General features: G+C 48.9%; 1 protein-coding gene and 1 long non-coding RNA gene across 9 annotated transcripts in view; one reads left to right on the forward strand and one right to left on the reverse strand.

The window, feature by feature from the left end:
* On the reverse strand, window positions 1-24,875 carry KIF23 (kinesin family member 23). 4 transcript variants are annotated; one of them, XM_072951145.1, is made up of 23 exons: window positions 24,744-24,875; window positions 23,084-23,153; window positions 21,952-22,080; window positions 18,254-18,359; window positions 17,882-18,018; window positions 17,560-17,669; window positions 16,976-17,146; window positions 14,930-15,042; window positions 14,650-14,771; window positions 13,335-13,437; window positions 10,138-10,217; window positions 9,936-10,055; window positions 9,592-9,718; window positions 9,102-9,260; window positions 7,932-8,089; window positions 7,142-7,315; window positions 6,706-6,885; window positions 6,111-6,422; window positions 3,106-3,336; window positions 2,137-2,219; window positions 1,872-1,950; window positions 1,200-1,270; window positions 1-599 (listed from the first exon to the last, which is right to left on the reverse strand). In XM_072951145.1, the coding sequence occupies exons 1-23, from the start codon at window positions 24,752-24,754 to the stop codon at window positions 584-586; spliced, it is 2,862 nt and encodes a 953-aa protein (XP_072807246.1). In that variant the 5' UTR covers window positions 24,755-24,875; the 3' UTR covers window positions 1-583. The 4 variants fall into 4 exon arrangements, with proteins under 4 accessions (XP_072807246.1, XP_072807248.1, XP_072807247.1 ...); XM_072951147.1 differs by lacking the exon at window positions 6,111-6,422; XM_072951146.1 differs by lacking the exon at window positions 3,106-3,336.
* The window catches only part of LOC140689798 (uncharacterized), a 12,893-nt gene continuing 10,421 nt past the window's right edge, over window positions 24,761-27,232 (forward strand). For 4 of the 5 annotated variants that reach the window (XR_012064916.1, XR_012064917.1, XR_012064915.1 and 1 more), the window contains exon 1: window positions 24,761-24,888. This is a non-coding gene — a long non-coding RNA (uncharacterized lncRNA). The remainder of the gene's footprint in view (window positions 24,889-27,232) is intronic. The other variant, XR_012064914.1, reaches the window with a different exon arrangement.

A 27,232-nucleotide genomic window follows, 5' to 3' on the forward strand; every position in this document is an offset into this window, starting at 1 on the left:
TTTGTATTTCTTAGTGCTTTTTATTTCAATCCCTTTGCGTATCTAAATGTCAGAAGTACATACATACAAAATCCAAACCAACTTCCTAAAATGGTTCTAGTATCGGCCGGTCTGACAGCTTTTGGAAGTTTGAATTGTCAAGGGGCTAAAGTGCATTCTTGCAGCCAATCAGTAGCAGCTTTTCTTTGTTTGTTTATAAACCTTAACGTTCAGGCAGGAAGTGGAAAAGGCACAGTGAAAAGCGTGATCTAGACGCCTTCTTCCTTAATCACTCAAGGCAGACACGTGCACGCATTAGCTCATAGGTACGTAATACACCAAAAATCAGCATTATAAAAAAGTTCATACGGCAAGGAGAAGAGGGTCTTTCTGTGCTATTAATATTTTAAATATGGAAAGGCATGTAATGGAGAGTTTGTAGAATCCTAGGCATCTTTGGAGCCGTGGGGCATCTTTGCTGTGGGCCCGTGCACCATGCGTCTGAGGTCTGTGATGTTCAGCGAAGCTGGAGTTCTGCACCACCACTCGGGAGCAATCACCAACACAGACCGAAGTGTTCTTTCATCATTGAGCCTTGGTCAGCTCATGGCTTCTTGCGCCTAAAACGTGCAAACCAGCATTTAGGGTTGAACCTCTAGGAGGCTTTACGACAGTCCCTGTTGATAGTGGGAAAAGTTAAAGTCCTTCCAAGAAATTTATAAAATACGCTTATCTGGTATTAAACTTAGAAAGCAGGACTTGCCATCTTTACCCTGTTGGGCTGGTTTTCTACATTGCCTAGGGAAAACCTGTTAAAACGGGACACATGGGCTTGTACAGGTAAATATTTGAAAGAAGGGGTTTTACTAACATGGACGAAGAATGGGCCAGACTCTCGGGTGTGTGATCAATAGAAGAGGGACGTGTGCCTCCTGTCCCTACCGTAGATTCCACCATTCCACTCTATTTTAGCGGACATTTACTGCTGTATTAAGAGGCAAGTTAGGAAAGAATGAACTGCAGGCTTCAGACCCCCTCCGTGTAAGTGACCCCAGTTCAGCCTCTCAAAGCCTTGAGCAGGGGCAGCAGGAGCAAGGGCTCTTCCAGCGCTAACTGCGCTTCCCCGGCCTCTGGGCTCTGGGCACTGCTGCTGTCTGCCCGGGTGGGGGAGGGGGTGCGGGAAAACACGCAGAGAAAGGTGGCAGCCGCTCAGTACTCACTTGGGCTGTGCGTGGTGCTGGTACCCGGGCCCTAGCTGAGATCCTGCTCTCATCTCCACAGCCACAGAGCACTGAGGAAGATCACAGGAGGGGGAGTCAGCTCCTCAGCAGCCTGTAAAGCCCAGGTCTGCCCGGACAGTCACCCAAGGCGAGATCCAACACTGTTCTCCAGCCCAGCACGCCTGTGTTAACCCACCTAGTTAATAACCCACCTACTTAAAATACCGATCAGGCGCTCTCGGGTCACGTGTCATAGCCACAGAAACAGAGAAGGGGCTTCAGAGGTGGTCCAGGTAAACCTCATTCTCCGTGAGGAGTGCACGAGAACATCCGGGGCGAAGGCCCCGCTTGGCCTCCTGCCCCCCCTTCCCAGGCTCTTCCTCGGAGCCTCTCCTCAGGAGTAACCGTTCCACAGGGAACTTGGCTTCTGAGAAGATCCCCATCAGTTTGATGTGAGTTCTTGTTCTTCTAGGGTGAAGCCCTCGGACTTGGCTCTGGGGCCCTACGCTCTGTGCTACAGAGAAGGGCCAGGAAGACTAGCCCTAAAGAAACACAGCTACCTTCTCAGATTTGCTGGGACTCACTGGCCACGAGATCAGACCTGAGCTGTTTCAGGGAGCACGAAAAGCTGCGGCTGCGGGGCTAGAACAGGCGTTCCCCAGTCCTACCTACCCTTGTCTCCACGTCAGTCCACTCAGACTCCGTCCCGTCGGGCTGGGTTGGCGCTGCTGTGGAAGATCTGCGTTTCCGACTATGGAAAAGGGAAACGTGGTGCAACAGTTATTTTTGCATCTGAGAACAGGAGAATTAGAAATAGGAAAACACCATATATACGTCGAGAGAATTAAGGATACACTCTGTAGGACAGCCTGTCCCTCAAGCATGGGCAGTAAGACAATGACAGCTCTCGAAAGGCAGGCAGCTGATGGCTACTTACCCAGTTGGTGATTCTTGTTTTACAGTCTCAATATCAGTAAACTGGACGGATTGTCCACCACCCCTTGTTTTAAAAACATCACCCTACAGCCAAGAGAAAAGGTCACCATTACACTTTGATACATCCAGCTGATACACAAGTATGTGTCAAATTGCATTTAAGACTCCTGTCTTACGGGAACTCCCACCCACCAAACCAGGCGGCGCCTGGACGGCTGGGTCTGCACCACCCAAGTGCATTGAGATTTGCATTCCCGCCCTTCACTGAACGCAAGTCCAGTGCCGTGTAATCAGCAGCAGTCTTAACTGCAGAAAATAACATTCCTTTTTGTTCAGCCCATTTGAAAACTTAACTAAAGATCAAGAAATCTGCCAGAAATTTCGAGATGTTCTAAGGCAGTAAATACACTCTCTCCTCAGACTCAAATGACGGCACAGCCTTATTTGTGATTATAGCTTCTCATGAGAACCATCCCCCGAGATCAATTTGAAATGAATAACTCCCCCCCTGCAAGTCTTGTTTCTTACTCTCCTTGAGCGTTAACTGACTCTGACCGGAAGAAGATGCAGTTCTGCGGGCAGGGAGAGGGGCTTGGGTAGCTCGGCCCTGAAGCACTTTGGCAGGCCAGACTTCAACGTGGGCTTCCTACCCTAACCGACACAAAGCAGAGCGGTTCTTCCGTCTACTGTTTAAGTTGGGGTTAAAACCAACTACTTGTTAATTAAAAGTGCAAAATAGATACAAAGTTCCTCTAACAAACCTGAGGCTCTAAGTCTCATTCAGTAAAGTAACAGATTCAGCCCCAATTTTGTGGATTCAAAACCCAAGTAGTTAGTTTTCTAAGAAACAAAAAGGTTTTATCAAATACCCATTTATGGTCCATTTGACGCTGCCTGCGGGTCATCAGAGTAAATGGATTTTTGTTAAGCTGACTTTTTGCGTATTTTTTCCCTTGTGTGACGTTTTTACCTTAATTAACTTAGTTTCAATCTCCCCATCGGAGGCTAGTTCCTGGTGGGTCAGCATGTACTTCTCACACTTAGCTAGGGCCTTTTCACTTGGAACAGACACAGTGATGGCATGAGGGACATGTGGCTGCATGACTGTCTCAGTCTGCACGTTAGAGGCGGGCTTATGATCTACCCATCTGTCTCCTGCGGAGCGCGACCGTCTGTGTCTCAGACGAATTGGTGGTGCGTTCTGATCAGGTCGGAAGAGGAATCAAGAAACAAGCACAACCCAGAATTAATTTCAGGGTACCATTAGAAGTGCAGCAGGTTTGGCTACAATATCAAGACAAATGCATGAACCTTTCAAAAGCTAAATGTTACTCAAGCAATTTAAATAATCTCTTTGTATTAAACACAAAAGCAACAAACATCTTTTAATACCAGCTGTGTAATTATTATTATATATTCTACCAGGGAGCTTCCCTTCAAACAAAGAGTGGAAGGAAGGTTCTGCTGGTCTTTGCTGCGTAGGTGGTTTTCATGGCGAATAACTGATTCTGCATTCTCCATCAAAAGCCAGTGTTTGTGCCTGCTATTGTGAGGTTACCTATTTTGCCCACAACTATGTACAAAGCTTCGAAAAGATCAATAAAAGCCCTAAACACACCATAGGCCTCTAAACAAAAGAGAAAATATCCCTTTTACAAAGCAGGACCCCCCCCCAAAAAACGCCGATGGAGCTGCAGAGCACAAAATGCCAAAGAACACGAGGTGCAGTGAGAGTCCCACGAATAAACTGCTAGAAGAACGTAAATGACGAAATAACGTTCTTCTGAGCACTTTAAACACCTCGGAACAGAACTTCCTGAAGAGTTCAAACACAGTGATGGCCAAAACTTACCAACTTTCCCCCCAAATATTTAAGGTTCCAAGAACCAGATAAAGAATAGTGTCAAATCAGTCTCTATCGTACAAAAAAAAGCTAGATCCTTCCAGTAAAATGTATGTAAATTTAGGAAAGTTAAATTTAGCACATTCAGCCTAAGAAAAAAATAATTCACATATAGAACATAGTTAACAGTTTGAAGCAATGAGTTTATCTGTGTAACTTTGCAAACGTCTTCTGTTTGCAAAACTGAAAGCAAATGAGACCATCTGCCACAGGCCAGATCCTGCATAGCTGGTCAGGTGAACATCTGACTTCAAAGTGCATCTCTGGAGAACGGAAGAGTTTTCCCTGCACAGTTTCAAGAAACAAATGAAGCACTGGCGACAGAGCATGGTACTAAACCACAGGCGATAGTTTGCGCTAAGGATGCCCGAGCCTCAGGACAAGCCGGAAGCTTCCCATTCTCAAAATGGCTCAACTGAACAAGAAAGAAAGGGGCTCTCCTGACCTTCCATGTAGTAAATGTGAGTTTTCTCAAACACAGTTAGCAGTAAGTACTTTCTGTAACAAGCTTCCAAAAGATGACAGTCCTTACACTCTACTATCACGTATGAAATAAATATTTAAAATTTCTTCCTCTCTGAAGTGTAAATTCAGTCTGCCTGACATAATTTTGGAACAGCAATCCTAGATGCACAGATACTAGCCTCAACGTTTCTGCTGCACTTCTAAAGAGATTTTTGATTTCAGTTAAAGGATCACCAGCAAATCCTCTTCAATACCCCGGAGCCTAATTAGGTAGATGTCGCCCAAGCGTAAGCAGGCACGAAGAGTTTTCAGTCTATAAACTTGCACGAAGTCAGGGGGATTAGAGTTGATCAGAAAGACCAGTCACCATAATTTGCTCCCTAAAAAGGTTTAAAGTAAAGAACTTAAGCGACTTAATTTGCCTTGGTAAATGCCTTGCAATTCATCGTCATTCCTTAATAATCAGGAATGCAGGCCACCTAAATCAAACGTTTCTGTACCCTAAATTATACAACAGGAAAAGCTAAAGCAAATGTTTACTATAAGATTAATCTGTTTAGAAGAAAAATTCTAAAAGATACACTGAAATTCTACTAAATGTAAAAAATATATACAGTATTAACGTGTCTACTTACTCAGATTCAAAGGACAACCCTACCCCAATCCTTAGGAAGAATATAGTCATGAATTTGTTTAAACACCCCTGAGTGAGGCAGAGTCCTTGTAAATTAAGATAAAGGTCTTGAGATTAAAAGTAATTATTGGACATGCAAACCTTTCTTCAGCATGTGAAAAACTGGCCTGGACTCTTCAAAAAGTCAGTGTCATGAAAATCACAAAAGGGGAGGGTTTTATGTAAGAGGTTAAAGAGGGAGAATAACCACATGCAGTGAGTGCATTCACTTGACAGGACCAGACTGGAAAAGAAAGGCCGTTGCCGGGACAGCCGGGGGAGGTAAGCGTGAACTCAGAGTTACTCTTCTTAGCCGCAATGAGGATTTGGTTATGTAGGACAGTTCCACCCCCCTGCTTTTTTTTTTTTAAAAGCAATAAAGTGCCATAAAGTCTATGACTTACTGTAAAAGGCTCAAAAAAGGAAACGTCTACCAGTCTGTTAACAGCTGGTAAACCTCGGTGAGAGGGGAGACGGTGCTGTCCCACGCTCTCAACTCTCCTTTGGGTCTGAAAATTTTCAAAATAAAAGTATGGGAAAACAATTTAAAAATAAACGTTCAAAACCAGCAAAAAACCTAACTTGGGGAAGAGGAACCAAAAGAAAATTGGAAAACGTTCCCCGAGACACTCAGTCGCTGATTTTGTGGGCGCTTATCAGTCTGTGCAGCTGACAAGCACGGAGGACTCTGGGCCGTGCCCACTGGCCCGCGTTCACGGAACGCAAGGCAGAGGTTCTGTGCCAGACGGGTTAGGCTTTTTCAGATGAAGGGTGAAGCCTCAGTTTCAGGGTGATTTAATCTTTCAAATTAACCGAAAAATTTAAACTGCTTATACTGGAGTTCACCTGTCTTTCCATTGCACTTTCTGAGCCAAATTACAAAAGCAACACAAGACTAAAGTCTACTGCTCCGGCGCTGTAAAGTGGCACTAACCCCGCGGCAGCGGTCCTCTTCTACTTCTATCTCGGTCCTGAGTGAAGGGACCACCTCCCTGCCTTCAGTCCAGCACATCCCTCGCCTTCTGTCTGACACGACACAGGCTTTGCTCTGTCCTGGCTCCTGCTGCCTACGCCTTGCAATGGACGTGGCACCGAGAGGTGAGCTGTACGGAGGCATTTTCTGCTCCCACTCGGAAACACAGGAAGCTACAGAAATGCTGCTGCAGGAGTTAGAGCGCCTGTGCCGCTGGGGCTGGCTCATGAGCTGCTGGCCGTTGGGAACCTGAGCAATATGGTTACTAGAAAGCTAGAAAAATCGAAGAGAAGTTAGTGAGCAAGACTGAAAAACCGGGAGAAACAATTCATTACATTTCTATAATTTTAGGGCATGAAGACAACATTATTATAAGTTGGGCTAAATTATTAATTTCTATACTAAATTTGTGTTTATACTTAATTTTTAAATATTTATAAATAGAAGTTTGAGAAGTGTAAGAAATATAAAGCAAACCATTGATTTTCATAGAAACGGTCACGCCATCTGAACAGACTGCCCACACTATGCGGCCGCACAGCTTCGGACGACTTACCGGGACGGGGGGTGGGGAAGCGGACCTCGGAGTCACCTTCTCTCGATCCCGCTCCCGAGACGGCCTCTCCGGCTTGTCGCTTTTGGGCTCGGTAACAATGGCCTTTAGCTGCTTCAGCTTCTCGTCTTTCACCCAGAGTTTATTCTGCATCTCCAGCTGTTTGGCCGCCACCCGCCGCTCCTACAGACCATCAACGGCAGTGTTACTGTGACTCGGAGACCCCACGCGGCGCCAGCTCCCCGGAGACCGCGGCTCTCAGCTCCTCACAGTGCTAGTCAGTCGTGACTCGTAAGGCAGAGAAAGGAAGTCAGAGGAACTGAGCGGGGGCTGCTGGGGGCACCACCGTGGGAGCCCCCCCGAGCGCAGTGCTCCGGAGCACTGCGGCCTGACGCCACCCACTCCCCATCCCGGAGATGAGCCCGGCGGGGGCACTCACGCATTCCTTCTCCCACTTCATGGAGGTCTCGGTCACCATGCCCTGTAGCCGGGCCTCCAGCCTGCGCTTGTCGGAAAGCTGCCGCTGGAGCCGCTGGCCCTGGGCCTCCAGCCGCTGCTGCAGCGCGCGCTGGTCCTCCTCGTAGATGGCCGCAGTCTTCTCCAGAACCTCCATCTGGGGACGCAAAGCTTTATGTCCTGCATCTATAAACCTCCCATGCAGCTCTGAGATAATCTCACAGTCCCCGTACGCAAACATAGTTCTGGAAAGAACCACCATGGAGAAAGCATTTTCCTCTAAAATTTCTGAATGCCCATCTCTGCTTCTAGAAATGAGAACTTTTAAACAAGCTCCTCACTGAGGCGAAAGACAAGGTTATAATTGACTTCATAAGAAAACTACTTTCCCCTAAAATTAAGGCCTAAAATTTTATTTTTAGGCTATTTTCACAACAGAGAACCACCGTACTGGCTGAGATTAGCTTCTCTCTAGAAGGAGTGTGTACCCCCCCAATGATCCTCAGTAAATGAGAGAACATACTACACAGTAGTAAGTCAAAAAGAAGCTATAATCAAAGCTAAAGTTCAATTGTTAAAGTCTCATAAAATTAAAGAATATATTACCTCATTTATGCTTCTCACTCACATTGCCTCTTTTGGGGGATGGGATGAAGATTAGTAAGTAACCACGTGATCACCCTGGGGACCTGCAGGCCCACAGAGAATGGCCAAGGGGGAGAGCAGCGCTCAGCGGCCAGCACACCCCCCGTTATGATGATGCCAGAACCAACCTTATACTCTAAAGTTTTGTTTTTCTTCTCCAGTTGTTCTATTTCCAGTTTCTGTCCTGAGATCACCTTTTCTTTTTCACTGAGTTTTCCTTGAATGTAGTTTTCTTTATTTAAAACAGCATTGTCAAATTCTTGCAACAAAGCTTTAAAAGCAATAGCTGAAACAGAAGCACAGGGCCAAGTTCACTCCGATTCCAAAAACAGAAGCAATGAAATCGCCTTTTATTAACCAAGACTTATATAAAACGTAGCTCTTCGCCACATCCCTCTGAAAGCCTGTAATCAGAAAACCAGGCTGGAAGGAAATCACATGATTCTCAGACAGACGCTCACAGGAGTGTCAGGTTTATCACTGGAAAAACGCCAAGGCTGACCCGTTCTGCACTGTAGCACCCCCTTCCCAGCCCTCATGAGGCAATGATTTGCTTCAGAACAAACGCAAAACCCGAAGTAACACCAGACTTAAGAACAGCTACACTCGAGCTGAAACCCCTGGCGCACCGCTCAGTAGTTCCGTGGCGCGGGTCAGCTATTTAATTTCTCTGAGCACAGCTCATTTCAGAACGGGGGCTCAGACCCCACTTCTCTCATCCTTACAAAGACGACAGCCAGCGCGTTCACCGAGCACCCCCTGCGGGCCAGGCTGCTGGCTGTCCTGCGCAACTGTCATACACCGCCGCACTTATCCTCACAGCGCCCTCTGAGGTGGGGTCAGTTACAGCCCCCACTTTGCAGACAGGGAAGCTGAGAAACAGACTGAGTCATTGGCCCAGGACACAGTGACCACGATGTGGCGCGCGTGCGGGGCCTTGCAAACGAGCAGCAGCAGGAGCGGAAGCAGACGTGCTCCTTGTGTTTTGTGGCCAGCCCCGGCTGGGGGGCTGGTAGTCAGGTTTAGTTCTCTTTTAACGGAGGGACTGGGACCAAACCCAGGACCTCATACGCGCTAAGCATGCGCCCCACCACTGAGCTATGCCCACTTAATTTTTAAAAGGGAGAAATTCACACCCACTGTTTTCTTTTGCTTTACTTTCTTGGAATATAAAATGATGCCTTGAGCACCGCTAAGTACAGAGAAAAGGCAGCCCTGACTTGAAGACCGGCGCCACCACAGAACTCAGATTCCCTGCAGACGTCTGGAGCAGCGGCTGCAGGCAGGCCTGCGCTTACCCTGTTTGCTAAACTCGTCGGCCATCATCTGCCGCAGGCGGTGCCGCTTCTCTAGCGCTTCGATCAGCCGGGGGAGAGTCTGCTCATCATTGACGTCCAGGATCTCACAGGACGGCAGAGGCGGAAAGCTCTGTAAAACCACTTCTGAAACCAGTGGTTCTGTATTGAATTATAAAGTCATAAAAAGTTACGCAGGAGAGAAAGGGCTTATTCAGATAATGCTAACACTATGGGAAGAGCCCCAGTCCACCTAAGTGTCCGTGGCGGTCATAATACTTCCTTAAAAGTGAGTTAGGAAAAAGGGAACGTGGAAAAGAAGTGTTCTGTATAGTATATAACAAAAGAAGTCTCATTTATACTTTGGTTCAGATTTTTTCTGCACTTGTTTCTAAGGGGAAAGGAAATTAAACAGCTCTCTTACGTGAAATAGATGTTTTTAAAAAGAGACAGATTAACTAGTGGGCAAATGACATACAGCACCAGCTCATACCATCTCCAACGGCGCCCCCGCGGGCCTGGTGTCGGTACCGCCTCCCCGGCGTCAGACCACATATGACCTTGTCTACTGGTCTTGCCACTTCAACTTCCTGGGTCACTTCTGCAAACCTCATGACTTGCTAGGACACAAAACAGAGTCTTTACACACCAGCACACCCAAGCCCCCTTCAGAAGCCCGTCAGTGCGACGGTCACGGACGGGGCAGTAGTTCACGTCTGTCACTGACGGCTCTGTGTCAGGTTTTAAAATGCTCAGAATCCCATTCTTCACATCCAAATAGTTGTTTTCTCTATAGAAACGTAAAGACTTTATATAGGATAAAGACATTAAAATCACCAAGCTTTCTTCATAGTCCTCGGCCTTCGGATTCACACACACGATCAGGCGCACTTTTCCTTCCCCGTCAAAGTAGTTCTTGAACAGATGGGTCAGCTTTGAGTCTCGGTATGGGACCATCTGTAAATACATCCAAATCCGAGCACGTCAGGCAGAGCGCACGCAGACAAAAGCCCATAGACGCCCAGAGGCTGCCGCTCACCTTGTTGGTCCCGTACATCTGGTTCTCTCTCAGGACCTCCATACATGTTCTCAGCGTCATCAGTGACTGATTAATGTTACCTGATGGAAAAAGGCACAGAAGACATTTAAAGACAACAGTGGAGTAGCTAAAGCGTGGTCTGGTTGCCTGTAAAGTCACTATTTCATGAGACTACTAGATGGAAATTACAAATGACAGATTTTAGTGGCTCAGTTTAAAGAGCTGTCCGTATCTGGCAGGTACACACCACCCTTCGGGGATTCTGCCATGAAGACTCTCCACTGAGTGCAACATCATACTTCAGGAGCCATAGTTTCTTCCAGATCTTAAATTCTCTCAGAGTACATTAGACGCAGGTGTTTAATCGCCTCACGGTAAATACTTTCTCGCAAGCACAACCACGGCAGGCTGCAGCTGGCTCCACCCAGATCCTGAGGGTCCCCCGCTCCCACAGGGGCTCCTGTTCCTACGGGCAGGTGTCTGAGGAGCCGGCTAGCCTGTCCCCTCTGTATCTGAACAGGGGCTTCTTGGGCCGCTCACTTGTTAGTCCTGACTGCTCGTTTGAATTCTGGAGTCAAGGCAGGTCTGACAGACCCATCGGGCCTCCAGTATCGGAGGCCCCACCTGCACAGACCCCAAAAGTACACAAGCATTGTTTTCATTTGGGGACCTTGATTAAGGTCAGCTAACTCCCCCAGGCTTTCATTCCTGGAAACCTCTCAAAATTCAGAGCTTACCTGTACCTCCCTGATGGTCCATGATTTGTGTTTCCTCTTCCTTGACCCCAGCCCCCAGTGTCCTTCCTCCTTTTCAAACCCCATTAACAGTCTCCCGTTAACAGACTTCCCACGTCCTCAGACTCTGAGTGACCCATTCGTCTCTTTCCCTGATGGCCAGGGGTTCCTAGCCTGGGGCCCATGGAGTCCATGGGTGCATTTCAGGGAGTCTGCATGCGTGGACGGGAAATAAATATTTATGTTCATTACTACTTCAAACTTCCGTAGTTGTTAGACATGCTGGTGAGGTTTTAGGGCATTAATAAAGCACACGTTACTACGTAGCAAAGGTTTCACGTGGACTTTTAACAGCGCATTTCAGGCTAATTGGTTTCCTTCTGTACTTCATGTCCCACATTCTAAAATACAGCTCTGAGCAGGTCCGCAGGCTTCACCCGCCCCGGGGGCGGAGCCTGCCGCCCCGCCTCTGTCCCCCAGACGGGAGGCGCTCCCCGCAGCCTTGTCGGGAAGACCTGCTTGTTTCTAAAGCCCGACGTCCTATAAAGTGAAGAGCAGAGGGAGCAGCAGCACTTCCTAGTTCCTCGATGCTGCCCGCAAATAAATGCTCCCGGGACGTGCCAGCTCCTGGCCACTCTGGGGTCTGTGAGCAGGGGCACTCTTCCGTGCCGCCAGAGGGCCTGACCCCCTCGAGCCCAGTCAGCCTTTCTGTCTTTACCACTGCAGCCACACCCTGAGCCTTGGCACGCAGAAGGCTGTCCTGTGCCCAGCCCACGCGCCGCCTCCTCTAGTCTCACCCCCTGACTTCAGCACCCCCGCTCCTCATCCAGATGGGACACAATAGTCCTTTCTGGTTTTTTCTCCAAAGCGTCAGAACCCTCAGGCTCCTACCCTCCTTCCAATCCAGCTGAGCCTCTTTCCCATCAAGGTTAACCCTTCCTCGTGACCCGGATTCCAGATGCCAGTCTTCTTAGACACACACATGTAATGTGTGTGTTTAGTCACGTAGCTACAAAGCAGCCACCGCAGGGATTTACTGTCCTCGAGGCTCTGCCCTCAGCTTATCTCCCCCACTGTTTCAGTCACGTCTTTACTGGCAAAACCGAAACCTGTGACCCTCAAGTCAAATCCCTCTCCTTCCTTTGCATCCAGTGACTAGGCACCTGCACTTGAACAAGCTGAAGTACATCCAACACAAAAACCTTCACTGCGCACACTGCACCTCCAGCTGCTCCTCCGTCGAGGTGTCCTTGAGTCGTGTTAACCTCTCGCCGACTCTCCACACCCAGGTGGACCTACTTCCTAACTAGCTCTCACTCCGGGCCGACCTCTGCCTCCAGGCGACACGGTCGTGCGTTGGAGTCACTACAGAAGGCTCCCACTCCTTTCGCACTCTAGACTTAGACTTGCCTCTGGGAAAATGATCTTTCTAAAAGACCAGTCACCCTCGCTGACTTTAAGAGGCTGTGTAACAGCAGAAAGACAAAATTTTGAGAGTCCCACCAGCCTGGGTTTGAAGCAGGCTCTAACCGTGGGAAACCTACTTGGGCCTCTCCCGACCCATCTCATCTGAGAAGCGGGTCTGACACAGTCCTGAGAAGCTGACGCAAGAAACCAAGCCCACGGCACGGCACACACCGGTCCTTTAGTACCTGGCAGCTGCCACTGCTCCTTCAGGAAAAGCTGTGGGCTCAACAAGCGTCTTCGTGGCTGCGCCCTGCGCTCCTGCCTCCCGGCTCAGCAGCCCACACCCTCCACTTCGGCTGCATGGACGCCACCTTGTCCTCTCAGGGACGATGCCCTTCATCCTGCCCTTATTCAGACTCACGCCTCAACTGAAGCATCAGCTCCCTGAGCTCTTCCCCGGAGCCCCCCTCGCGCACGGCCCCGGGCTGGACGGGGCGGTCACCCCCCCAACACACTCCGCGCAGGCGCCCCGGCTCCCCCCACACGCACTGGCCGGGACGCCAGGGCGGGGCTCTGTCCTCGTGTCCGTGCTCAGCCCGTCACACAGCAGCACTCCACAAACGTTACTAACACACAACAGGCCATGAATGGCTGTACTAGGTGAAAAGTTGAGCAAAGCAAAGACCATGCAGAGATCCTTTTGAGTGGCTTTGTGTTCACTTTTCTTGTCTTCAGAAGCTGGGTTTCACCACTATGAATGTTGGAATAAATGTGAAGTCACTTAATTTAAGGGACCCAGTACTGGCTTACTAGCCATAGATATAAAAAACTGCCAAGATAACTTACATTTTAGTCACTTTTCCGCATTCTTAAAGACATCAGTGTGTTGTAATGTATCAATACGGAAACAGCGTAACTAAAAACAAAGCACTGACCTCTCAGCCTCCAAACTGTCAAACTGACGAACAGTCACGCATGAGCCACCCATCGGTGCGCAGACGCACCGGCCCCGCAGGGCCCCGAAAGCCGCAGCCGGACGGAGCCGCGCGCACTCACCGGCCTCGCGTAGTCTGTTCCCTTCCGCTTTTGTCCGGTTAGTTCTCTCACTCCCAGCGAGATCCACCAGGGACAGCTGGCTTATAATGATTTGTTCTTTTTCCTGAGAGGAAGATCAGAATGCCAGTAACATAACTGAGTCATAAGTGTCTTTAAATATATTCAAATCAAGTCTTAGGAGTATGTCTGCACAATACAAAACGTACAGGAGGGGCAGAGGACCCGTGACCTGGGGGAGGATCTGCTGAGAGCCCGTGACGCCCGCCCTCATGACAGTGGCGGTTACTTGCCCCTGCCTGGTCTTCCACGTGAGCCTGTGGGCTCCAGGAGAGCAGGGCCCCTGCCTCTCACCCCTTCATCTCCAGCACCCTGCACCGTGCCTAGCACTCAGCAGGGGCTCGGTGAATGCCTGCCCAACAGTCCACAGCAGGGCTGTCCTAAGTATTTCTACAACCAGACAGCTAATGATTTTATAATCTAAGAGCTTCCTAATACTCTAGTAATTTTTATAAGAAAGTCAAGAGACTATCACTGACATAACACAAGATGTGACTCAAAAGAAAGCAGATACATGGAGGCTTAACTCACAGGCATTTTCTAGCTGACGTTCCTCGAGTGCTGACTGTAAGCCAAGCACCGGCCTAAGAGCTGTGCGTGCTACCTCCTTCAACCCTCCCGGCTCTGCGAGGCGTTTACTGCAGTCAGTGACTGCAACGACTCGGAATCAGAATTCAGACCCCGGCGGTCTCAGGGCCAGGCTGTGCCGTCTGCTACCCGGAAACCTTCGTGACGTGTTTTAAATGGAGCAACGCTTTAACAGCATGAAGGTATTAAGTGACTATGTTCAGGCTCAAATGCCACTACTGACGACGTGCGCCCTGTGCCAGGACAGCCCAGCAGCGAAGCATGAGCAGCTGATGGGAGCCTACTGGCCCGTCCACCAAGAGAAGAGCGATCCAGGCCCGGCCGCTCCTGGGGACTTCGCTGCCGACGTTTTACAACCACTAACTGAATTTCCACACACAAAACGAGTCTTCAGAGATAAAGCAATGAGTCATAACATATTCTTTTTTAATCACCTCTATTAAATATTTATAAAGGTTTGTAAACCTTTTTCACAGCAAAATTCTAGGTTCTAAGATTTAAAGCCAGTTTCTCAAAACTATCCCATCCAACGAAACAATTTTTAATGTCATCACCTACGCATATATTAATTCTAGAGTAATATTCATTGTAATGAAATCTCTACGATTTAACCCTAATTCCAAAAATTAAGGATTGAGAACAGGAAAAACTCTGCAAGTTACAAGTTTACCTGTAAGACATTGTCCCCATCTGCATCCAAGGGAGCCTGAACTAACTTAATGTTGAACACGCTGTGGGAACGGCTGGACTCACGATTCAGGTGTGTGTTAGCAATTCGTCGCTTTTTCTGGCCTATGGTGACAGAGAAATCATTGGTCAAACCGGAACCCAGTCATTTCAGTGCACATTCTTTCTACCAAACCAAAAAGTACTGTTGTCAGCGTGGAGTGGCAGCTTTCAGAGTTATGTGTATCGTCTCAGACAGCTGTGGCCCTCGCCCCGCTCCTGACCTCTCCAGAAGACTTCAAAAGCCTCCTCGGTGGATTTCACCTCGACTTCTGTGCACCCTGCAACGTACATGTTATGGTTCTTGTCCTCCCGGAGCAGTTTGGACTGTGGAGGCCTATGGGGGAGAGAAGACACCGCGATGCTTCCTGAATCACGATACTAATGTTGCAACTTAAGACAAGGCAGCGTGACATCCATTCTCATGATGGGAATAAGCCTGAGGGAGACTCCAGGAAGACTACACTTGGACAGGAATAAGGAAATATAGTCAAGATTAGTTACATAACAGGAATCTATTTTGTTTTAAAAGCTTTGCTCTAACTTGTTCTAACAAAGCACACGAAACGACACTTACTAAACAATTAGCGATCAAAGTCGTAGGACAGCACCATCACATGCACAGGGTGAGCATCAAAATCTAGCATTTTCCTGGTTTTAACAGATCGACAGACAGGGCTAGTTCTGACTTCAGCTCAACAAAAAACAAATTCAGAAAGAGTTTGGTATATTCCAGGAGTGGCAATCCTTTCACAGTGGCCGGTCAAGTTTTAGTCTGTGTGGTGGGCTAAGGATGGGAAAGGTGCTGCCTGTCTGGCCTCAGCCTGGTGAACGGCGGAGGCAGAGACACTTACAGCCACCAGGACTCAGTAAACGGTGGATCTTCCAGGAGGCGAGGAGGGGCTTTGAGGGAGCAGCCGGGCCAGGACCAGTGAAGAGCCACCTACATGCAGACAAGCCGCAGACGCCAACCGCTAGTATAGCTGCACCCTTCTCCCTAAGAAAAGACCGGCCCCGTCACATGCACAAAATCCGTGCTCCTCACGGGCGAGGGAACAGGGGTCAGCTACTGTCTCCACAGCAGCACGCTCAGTCCAGAGTACGTGGCGGTGAGTCGCACCCTAGACGTCCTCTGCTTGTAATATTTCATTGTATTAGAAACTAAACCTTACCCAGCTCAAAAAAAGCAGGTTAAATGTGACCCTAACAAATGAACTCTGAATTCAGGGCCAAATAAACATTCTGTGAGTTTATTCAGGGAGCTACCATAGAGGTTATGAAGCACGCAAGTCACATTTGTCAGTCCTCCTTGGCTGATAAACCAAGGCAGGTGGTGCCTTAGAAAGTCGTCTCATTTACAGCAAATCGAGCAGAAGCTTGGCACATGTGCAGACGTGAAACTAGTAGCACTGAATGACATCACAAAAGGTTAAAGTGGATACAGACAACTGACACTTTGAAACGAATGGGAAAGTAGCTAGCCTACAAATTGTTTAAATAAAAGTGGATACACCGACACCTGCTCTCAGTCTAATGGTTTTCCAAATGTAGCTGTTCCTCTCGTAATCTCCAGTTAGATACACGCACAAAAGCTAAATATACAACACAGGGTTTCATATTATTTACGTCTTGACAGGCCCTAATGAAGACAACACTGAAATCATTTAGCTTAAGAGCAAAACCACCAACCCGGGAACAAGATACTAGTACCAGAGACGGCAGACTCAGCTCTGGCACAAACGCAGCCTGTGATGCCGGCTGTCCTCGGACCCGAGGAACCCCAAAGGGCAGTCTGTAACGCTGGAGGAACAGCAGTACAGATGCCGCTCCCTATAACCAGCGATGGGAGGTCTGTGAGTGTGAGTTATGCAGACAGCGGCTCTAGGCTCCACTCTGCACAGATCACCGAGACACAGACGGGAGGCTGCTAACGCCCCACGTCAAGTGCCCAAGGGCACGTGTAGGGACGCTTCCTGATTCAGGTAAGGCCCTTCCCAGAATACAGCACAGAGCCAAGAGGCTACTGAAGCCAGGTCTAAGCTGAACAGCCTACTCGTGGTGTCTGCGCCCGCTGGTTTCCCGAGCACAGCCACACTCCTGGTAATAACAGAACTGCTCTGAGTCCAGCTGCACGACACACAAGTTATACTTCACTCTGAAAACAAAAGCACGCTTCATCCCCGCTTGTAGTTGAGAAAACTAAGGCTCCCTGATGCGAAGTGACTTCCCCAAGGCAAGGCAGCTGAGGAGGGACTCTCTTCACTACTTACTTAGGCTTTATGGGGTCAAACAGCGCCTCCTCCAAGAGATCATATATGTAATTATTATATATTTCAATATAAGAGACAAAGACACCGTAGACACTGTCTTCATCAACGTCTTGTGCTTTGCAGAATTCTTGTACATTTATCATATCTGCAAACTCTGGATCTACTTGTCGTCTGCAAACAGGGGGAAAAAAAGCCCAAAAGTCTCACCTTACACATTGCAAGTCAACACTAGAAGTCAGTGATCCCAAGGGGAAACCAAACGACCTGCTATTAGCAGCAGAAATGCCCAGAGTGGCTTTGTTCACACTCGTGGCTGGGCCAGCAGCTCTCCCACGTCCTCCCCAACACACAGCTCAGGCTTCACACCCTCTCCCACCCAGGACGGCCCCTTCTCTAAACAGTGATTCCAGGGCAGCATGTGCAAAACCAAACAGAGCATCTGAGCAAAGAAACGTACTTAAGGACGTCCCTCAACTTCGATCTCACTCGAGTCAGCTGTCAGACCAGCTGCTTCGCTTCGTGCCCCCCCAGTCCCTGAGCCTGACACCACTGGACGCCAGTGCTGCACAGACACAACCACTCACTTGCTAGAGGGGGTCTTCGGGTTGGGCGTGGCTTCTCTTTTCTGCCGCTCTAGTAAGGCGTCGACTTCACACTGTATGTCCATGCTGTTCCTGTCATTAGACTTGAAGACCTGAAGGGGGGCGAAATCAGACTGTGACTTTTAGACTTTGACTTAAATAGTAAAAAGAAAAAAAAAATGTATTTAAGAAGTAAGAAACAGTTAATATTCAAACATATTTAAGGTTCAAAACATATCTGACGCCTTAGTTCTCCCTAATACCGCTTTATCCACGGGCGTCGTGGTCCCTGTGCCCTCCAGGGACTCAGAAGAACCACACTTACGTATCGTTTGGCTTGCAGCGACCCCACGCTGTTGAAGATCATGTCCAGACAGCGCGGAAGGAGTCCTCCTTCCCCTGGAGACCCAGTCATGGTGTGGGTTTTCCCACTTCCCGTCACACCGTATGTGAAGAGGAGACCTACAATGCACAAGTCACAGTCACCTATTCAAAGTCACACAGGGGTCTATCTTAAAGTCTTCCACTTGTATTTCTTTAGTGTATTAAAAAACACTCGAAATTAACTAGCTCAAAAGGCAGATTTAATACCACCTAGACAAATTAGCCCTGAGTTCAAGGCCAAACATAAACCAAATGTTTAAGTTTTATCACGGGGGGGGGGGAGGAAAGTTCAACAAAACCCCAAGAATCGTACCATTTTTGCCATGGATAAGGTCCTCGACCAGGGGGTTGGCCACAACATCAAAGAGCTCCTTTTGGGTGGTGTGAGTGCCAAATACTTGCTTAAAGGAGTACTGAGTCTGTGGAGGAAAAGATAAAAAGCACTTAAATAGAACTCTGCTACATCCAGGCTAGAAATGCATCTGCTTAAACATATCCAAGTGTTTCTTTTGAACATTTAGATCCAGGTATGCGAAGGAAAAACATGAATAGTCTTTAAACTTGGAACCTTTAAAAAAGTCAAAACGGACCTAAACCATACCAGTTATAAACCGGTCAATGTTTACAGTTATAACTCCTGAAGAGAATACAGAAAGGTCTTAGGTACACCAATGCTTCACAGACTACGGCTGATTTTGTCTTAATTAAGTGACAAGATTAAAAAGTAGTACTATCCAGTCACGACGTGGAAATCCTCAGCCATTACTTCATACACTCTTACTGCTTTCTGCTTTTTCTTTATAAAGGTGTCATTTAAAATGGCATAGCAATATAAAAGTGTTTGGATGTACTGTTCTCTTAAAACTAGAAATTAACTGTAAACATAATCTCATCTGAGTTAATATGAAATAATTCTTTTTAATTGTGACTTTTAAAAAAGCAATATTTCAATTATCAAGTCTCTTTCAAAATATGACTGTTATAAAGTATAACCATGTTATCAAAAATATTACCCAACTCTTACTTGGAAAATAAGATTGGGGGTTGGGGTATATAAAGTACTCCAGGTGTCCAGGGACTGGAGTTCTTTCTTTCTCTGCTGTTTCCTCGTTTTGCTAGGTTGCACACATTGCAACTGCTCCTGCGGGTTTCCTGAATTTCCTGCAGGTTTTGCTCCATGATGCCTCGGCTAAGTTATCTGGTGCGTGAGGACTCGCCAGAATTTATTATGGATTATAGCCTTTGTCATGAGGCCTCCCTTTTTCCTGTTTTACACCCTTTAATTTCAACCTGCTCAGACATCAGTATCATGACCCTTATGTTTTTAAAATTAGCAGTTTCATCCCCCAAAAAGAGACATGTGTAGGTTAGGACTTAAATACATAAGAGTAATAACAACAGCTGACACTTAGCACCAACCACAGCCCAGGCACTGCCTTGGCTTGGCCGTGGGTCATTTCACTTTTACAACCTCTGATGTAGGCACTGTTAACTATTATGGCTCACTTTATAACTTGTTAAAGACGCCACACCTACTTCAGCTCGGCTAACTCTCACCTTTGCAGAATTTTTACTCCCAGCCTGTAAAACAGCTTTAGAGTTCACAAAAAGAACTGGAAGGACAGACAGGGTGGTGCCGACAGGTCGGTCAGACAACCTCCAAGTCCTCATGAACAGACCCTCCCCTTTTCCAGGTGAAGAAGACTCGGGCAAGCAGGAACTTGCCCCAGCCTGCGGAGCTAATCAGTGTCAAAGCCATTTCCATTCCAACACCCAGCGCTGCCCTGTCACAAGGCGGTGAGGGCTTCGAATCCCCCCAAACCTTGCGTACTGCTTATACATCCTTGAAATGAACCCTGGTAAAGAAGTAAAATTCAGTCAGTCAGTTCTCAACTATTTCACATCCTCAGAGGCCTGCTCCTCCGTGAAGCTTCATTCATTCATGTCTAACGCACACTTACGAAGTGGTGAACAGGACAGATGAGGTGCGTGTGCCCAGAAGTACCTCCGACCCCAGGGAGAGAGACGGCAGACAAGTAGATAAACACACAGACTGCACAAGTGCTACTGAGGGCGCACAGAGTGGGCAGGCACAGACCAGGAGGGACCTGGGGGGTGCACGTCTAGGGAGGGTGGTCTGGACACACCGGGAGGAGTGATACTTAAACTGAAACCAACAGACGAGGAGCCATCGTGCTGAGAGCCGAGAGAGCCCTAAGGCAGGATTCCAGCCTGTCCAGGGACGCAGGACTGGACGAGCACTACGGGCTGAGGTGGAGGGTGAGGCAGCAAGCAGACTGAGCAGGATTTTGCCCATTAAAACCCTGGCTCCTTAGAAGGTTCTGAACAGGGAAAAGGGGAGATGTGATTTCTGCTTTACAAGGCAACTCTGGCTGCTCTGTGGAAGCGGTTCAGAGAAGATGCGGAGTGGAAGCAGGGGGCCCAGCTGGCTCCGGCAGCCTTGTCAGCGCCACTCGGAGTGTGGTCAGCAGGCCAGAGCCCCCCGAGAGCTGTCTGTCTCCAGTCCAGGGAGGTTATTACAGGGACGGAGAGCAAATGCTCAGAACCTTTGCAGCCGTGTCACGTGGCGGCGGCATCCCAGCGCGTGCCCAGTGGGCTTGTGTCACCGCACAGGGCACAAGCCATCCTGTTTAACTCGCCCGACAGCTGTCGTCTAACAGACCCTTGTGGCAAAGCTGCACAGAAGTATCAGTCACAGTGCATCAGAAATGAAAACCGCTGCTCCTTTACCAGACAGTGTGAGAAGCACTGGACTCCGTGATTGAGCACAGGCTCAGACGAGGGTGGTGGCAGTGGAGACACAAATAAAGGGATAGTGTCACGATACACCCTGGAGCAGAAGTGATGGGACCTACTGATGGAGGGAACGTGAGGGGGACAAGAGAAAGGTAGGGACGAGGTTCTGGGCTTGAGCAGACAGACAGGTGGTGGTGTTACCTACTGCGAAGAGAAGACAAGGGAGGAAGTGATCTAGAGGGGAAAAAACCAAGAGTTCTTTCGGACATGTAAAATTTGAGATGCCTACGTAACATCCAAGGAGTGGATGTTCAAGCCTAGAGTGAGAGGAAAAGTTTAGGCTGGAGATAAAGTTCCAGCGTTACTACCATAGAAACGTTTAAAGCCACGGAAAAGAACACATGGAGAAGAGAGCCCGGGATGTAGCCCACCCTGGTGTCTAGAGGCTGGAAAAGGAGGCAGGGCCGCAGAGGCCGGCCAGTGAAAGAACGTGAGCTGGAGGGGAGAGGAGACTGCTGCTGAGAAACAGACCATAATGAGGACAAGGAATGTCCATCACATTTAGCAGCAAAGAGGCCGCTGCTGGGCTGTTGTCTGGCAGCCTCTCCGGAGCAGCGTGCACAAGAGTGGAGGCAGCGCGAAAGGAGAGGACAGCCTGGATGAGTCCTTTCTTCTGCACTCAGAGTCCTCTGCTTTAAGCACACCTGTCCTTCCGTCTTACTCACGACGGCTACTTGTTTAGCATCTGTGTCGTAAGGTCCACAGAGGCAAGGAAGGACTGTGTCTCACTCATTTTTGAAAATCTCCTCCCACCCTCCGGCTTAGCACATGTTTGTTGAATTGAACTCTTTTTGCTTAACATTTTACTACAAATAAAAACACTTCATCAGAGGTTGATACGTGTGTGAAGTGCCTATTAAATGTGATTTCTGTCTCCATATATGAAACTACATACGTATGTAACTGACTAGCAGTCACATGTCATTCCACAACAAGCTATTCCTGACATATGCTCTAAGAAGCAGTAAATATCCAGTGCAGGAAGTCCTCTGAAAGCAGTCTTCTACCCCAGAACACCAAAGGTGTGTCTGCACGACCCAGAAATTAGAAACACTTTAGATATGGGAGTTACAGTGAAGGAAGTCAGTCTTTCAAAAAAGTGGAAGCACACGAATTTTGTTAAATTTAAAAAGTGGAAGAACCATTCAGCAAAGAGCCTATCAAGTGACAACAGTTGGTTCCAACAGGAATTACCTCCTTATAGTCTCCATTTCGGTTGAGTCTGTAGCCCTCAGGGGTGTGAAGCTGAACGGTTGTGCTACTGATCACCTCTATGCAGCACTCTTGGTCGGGAATGCTCAGCGGGCGCACCCTACAGTACACCTGAAAATACAAGAAGGTGCTCCAGGAGCAAAGGTTGACTTTCTCCGACTCTTCATTCATTCATTCAACAAACATTTGGTCTCTAAATTGAAGAGATCTACATATAAGCTTAGAGCAATGAAAGCCAAAACCTGCTACCCAATTTGCTCATGGTCAAATGCAAACAGGTGTTAGATATGAGAGAATTTTAAACGCACATAAAATTAAAACTCTCTCTAAAAATCAGTAACGTATCACACAATGAGAATTACTTGAAAAGCTGTTAGGATTCTTTGGAACTGGATGTCAGTTAAAACTTGACAGCTTAACACCTAATGAGTAAGGGGCAGGTCTGCCGTGCGGTGCAGTCTTCTTCATCAGTGAGAGTGGAGGAGACCTGTTCAGCTGTGTGTGCGGCGCACCTGGCTCCCTCAGCGCAGCCCAGACATACTTCAGTGTGAGTGAGGGGAGGCCCGGAGGACCCCAGGGCAGACCAGCCTTCTTCTGTTTGCCATTTGCTTTTTAAAGTCCCCAAGCCTGAAACTAGTGGAGCACATGTGACTGAGTAGTCATGATATGAGTTAAACTGTTCTGTGCCAGAGTCTCTGTGAAACGTGGTCCCCAGGAGCATGGAGTCTGGGCTCTCCTCAAGAAGCATGCCCTGAGCCACTAGACAACTGTCCTGGACAGGAGAGGGTGTTCATCCAAGCAGGTTCCCCACAGCCCAGAGAGGATGAACGAATCTCCAAGACAGTCAAAGAATATGCTGCATCATCTAACTTTCCACATTATAAGCAGTCACAGAAGTATGCAGGTGACAACCAAAGACTTCCTTTTACTGGACCAATGAACCCTGCATAGAAACAAGATCTCAAAGCTGGAGCCAGGCCTCCGGAATTTAGTGCAGGCCTTTTAGCTCAATGTTCTTTGATTCCATTTCCACATCACCCTCCCTTCCAAGCACATGTACAAGACATAAAAGGATTAAAGAGAGCACACACACACGTTCACAGGGAGCCCTTACCCCGACGGGGTCCTTCAGACTTGTCTGGGATCCTTTTTTCACTGGTAGTTTCCTAGGTGTCTTAGTTCTCCTGGACATAGACACAGACACATTTCAGTGCATCACTAACGTACAAAAACCTCACCTACCATTCAGAGAAAACCCTCCTAGGGTTTATAAAATTATTCTTTAGTGGCTCCCAACTACCATACCCCAAATAACACAAGTGAGAATAAACTGCAGTAGTAGAAGAGTTTGTGGCATGTGTAATCCAAAAGTAATGAAAATTTGGCTTAGGAGGTGCTCTTGGTACTATAGGTACCTGTTAAGGCTTTGTTAAAAGAGACAACAGGCTAAATTGGGATCACCTGGGCTAAGCCCCAGGTCATCAGACTCAGTACCTCAATCCACCTCTCCTGGGAGGAGAAACTTAGGTCAGTCTGGAATCACCTGGTCAGCGCTAGTGAGGCAATCTGCCTGACAGGCCCCTGCCGTCCACTAACGGATGCTCACCTGGCCACTAGTGATCTCCTCCTTGCTAGTGTAACTCCCACGTCCCACCCCCTTCTGCCTAGAAAAGTCTTCCACTTTTACAGCTCCTCAGCTCATCTCTCTACCTGCTGGATGGGATGCTGCCCGATTCATGAATTGTTAAATAAAGCCAATAAGATCTTTAAAATTTGCTCAGTTACATTCTGGTTTTTTTAAACATCTATTTATAGTTCTATATGGAAAACAGCTTCCTTATTTTCCTGAGCAACAGTTTTACAGAGACTACAAATTTGAAAACTCCACAGGTAACTGATCACGCCCAACTCGAAAGGCATCTACGTAGGCGCACAGGCACACGCTGTGCCAGCAGTCCATCACCAAGGCAGACTGACAAGGGGTTAATGAATGATTAAAATGCAGATGGAGGAATGCATTCTTTCACCAAGATTTACGTCTTTACTTTCAAGAAACAAGTGATTACTGCATTCTCAAAACTGTCATCCTTTGTCCCCAAGCAGAATGTGGTCCCCAAACTGCAATTTCTTGCTCTTAAGTCGGGACAGTAGAAAAAGGGAACTTTATTTCACCGTTTCCCTAGCATGCCACACCCCCCTCCTCCCGTCTATCTGGACTAGACAAACACGTAACACTGAAATTAAGTGAAATTATTGGCTTGGACTGTAAATTAAAATACATTCCCATACTTTACCAGATAAAACAAGCACAATATTATGGTAGGTTTACTAAATTCAACATTTCCCCCCCAAAGACAAAGACTTCGACTCTGGCCTGTTGCAGACGACTAACGACGTGACGGTGATAATCACGACGACGTCACGGGGCTCTGCGCGCCTCCCGCCCCCCGGCCGCAGGCGAGGGGCCGGGAGAGCGGCCGCGCGTCTGCGCCCGGAGGGCCGGGAGCGCCCGGGGCGCCGCGCCTGAGCCGCGGAACCGGGCGAAGGAGGCCGGCCCGCGCGGGCGTGGCCGCGCCCCGGGCCGCCGGGGCTGCGGAAGGCGGGCAGCGCGCGGGCGCCGGGGGCCCCCGGGCCGAGGCCGCCGCCCCGCTCACCCGAGCCGGGTCCGCTCCCGACTCGGGGCGACTCCCCGGCCCAGGAGGCCCGACTCCGGCAGCGGGCGCCGGGCGGGGTCTCCGCCGGCGGGCTCCCCCTACTCCGCGCCCCGTACTCACGCCGGCTTCATGGCGGCGGCTCCGCGCTGCGCAGACGCGCGGGACGCCGGGCTCGGCGGGCAGGCGACGACGGCGGACGCGGGCAGCCGGACGCGGCGGCTCAGCGTGGCGCTTCGTGAAGCCCGGAGACGCCGCGGCGGCCCAGGTGAGCTCGCGCCCGGCGCATTTCAAACGGGCCAATCAGCGCCCGCCGCGGGGAAGGGGCGGGGCCTCGGAGGGGAGGGGCGGGGCCTTGGGGGCGCGCCCGCTCCGCCGGAAACGGCGCTCGTCTCCTAGGCGACCGACGCTGGAAGGGCGCGGGCCGTCTGAGCCGCGGGGCTGCGGGCTTGCGCAGGCAGCCGGGCTCCGATATTAGGCCACAGAGCCCTTCCATTTCCGATGGGGAGACTGCGGGTTTCCCTGCCCGCAGCGCAGGAAGCCCAGTGGAGGGGCGAGGCCGGGGCTGGCCCAGCGCTGAGCAATGCCGTCCCGGCGCGGCGCCCCGCGCGGTCCCAGGCTCGCCCGCCTCCAGGCCGGCGCAGCGCCTCGGCGTCCCGCCTCTCCCCATCGCCTGTCCTGGGACCTGCCTCTCTGATTCCGCCAGCTCTTTCCTCGATACGCGTTGCTTCACCAAAGTCTTCACAGTGCTTGATCCTGAGCGTACCGATATGAGTAAAATGCGGTGCTTGTCCTCGAGGAGCCCCGTCCCGAACTCCTCTTTTCAAAGATGAACTGATTCTGCCTCACTTCGACCTCTGCCCCTGAAGTGATGACTATCGAATACTCACCGACGTCTGTGCTCTCATGGAACGCTAGCCCCATCTCCTCTGCTTCCTGCAGGACCACACACCAGTAAGGATGGACGTAATTAGTATCTCCTACCCATGTTGTTCAACATAAAGATGATTCCAGTCTCTGCAGCTACAAACATGGTTACAGTGAATAAACTTGGAAGCTCATCCTCTTACACAGAATTGCTGTGTCAAAGAGTATATGCATGCATAGTATTTCACGGGTATTTCCAAATGTAAAGGTCCAAATGTACCATCGCACCAGCCACGTATGAGAGCACGTGTTTCTCTACCATTCTCAGACAGCAAAGTGCTACCAAACTTTTCTGTAGATGTTGATCTAATAGAGGAAAACACATCGCTGATTTTTTTCCTCTTATGATGAATGAGGTTGGGTTTGTTCATATGCTCAAGGGCCACTTGTGTTTCTCTCTCTATGAACCATGTTTGTATCCTTTGCTTCCTTGTTATATTGGGTTGTTAATTTTTCTTATTGATTGTAAAAGCTTTTCACATATGAAGGAAATTGGTCCTCATCCAAAATCTGAGTTCAAATATTTTTATAGTAGCCAAATTTATGAGGCTTTTCTTTTGTGGTTTCTGTTTTGTGTCATACTAGAAAAAGTCTTCCCTGCTCAAGATAATTTTTTTTATCTTATACTTTTTCCTAATGCTTTCATTGATTTGTCTTTTATGTTTAAGTCTTTGAACCATTAGAACTTTGTTATTAAATGAAAGGCTGGAATCTGTATTATTTAGGAATTGGGCTGGGCTGCTGGTTACTCTGCAGTCTGGCTTTGGCCTCAGTCTCTCCAGTGGAACTCTTCTCACCAAGGTCAAAACCTCCTTGATGCTAAGACTATTTGACCCTACCACACCCTTATCTTACTTACCTCTTAACATACTAAAAAGTATTTCCCATTCCTCTCTTCTTGTGCCTTTGTTGTTTCTCCCAGCATGCCAGCCCTTCTTTCTCAGCCTCTTTTGTGAGTTCTTTTTTTCTCCCTTAAATGTTGTGACTTAGGGTTTTGACCCGGTAGTTACTAGCCACACCCTCTTCCCAGGCACCCCCAGCCACTCCTATGGCTTCACACACGATTCACATTTGCTCTTCTGAGCTCCAGACCCGTATGTCCAACAGCCTATTGAATTCTCCACCTGCATGCCCCATAGGCGCCTCACACCTAACATATCCTAATTTCTTCCCCTGAACGTGTTCTCCCTCAGTGGATGGCATCACCATCTATCCACCACCGAAGCTGAGTGTCAGGTACCATCTTTGACTTGTGCCTCTCCTTCTGTTCCACCACTCAACTTGACAGCCCTACCGCCTAAACAGCCTTCAAATCTCCCCCATTCCCTCCATTCCCTTGGCCACCACCCCTCTTGTCTGAGTGACTGCAGCAGCCTCCTAGCAGGCTTCCTGCTGCTGTCTTCCAGTCAAGGCTCCATTTTGCCACCAGCCCACCATTAAATCACAGATCCAATCACGTCGACCCCTGCTTGTAACTTTGGTAGCTCCCACTGTTGGAGACCCACACAGGCCCTGCGACTCTTCTTTCCCCAGCTCATCACCTGTCCCTTCCCCTTGCACCCCTTCAGCCTCGATGAGCTGTGAGGCCCCGAGCACCCTGGGCTCACACCCCACTCCCTCTGCTGTCAAGCACTCCTCCTTCCCTTCCTCTGACAATGGCTCCTTACCCTCAGTTCCCAGCAGAT

This window comes from Vicugna pacos, chromosome 27 (assembly GCF_048564905.1).
Source record: "Vicugna pacos chromosome 27, VicPac4, whole genome shotgun sequence".
NCBI lineage: Eukaryota > Metazoa > Chordata > Mammalia > Artiodactyla > Camelidae > Vicugna > Vicugna pacos.

Coding starts and splice junctions, on each gene's coding strand:
- KIF23 (XM_072951145.1), bottom strand. Junction 18,360..21,951: donor GAAATGGAGACTATAAGGAG/GTAATTCCTGTT, acceptor TTTCCTCCACAG/ACTCAGTACTCCTTTAAGCA. Junction 10,056..10,137: donor AGATGTACGGGACCAACAAG/GTGAGCGGCAGC, acceptor ATGTATTTACAG/ATGGTCCCATACCGAGACTC.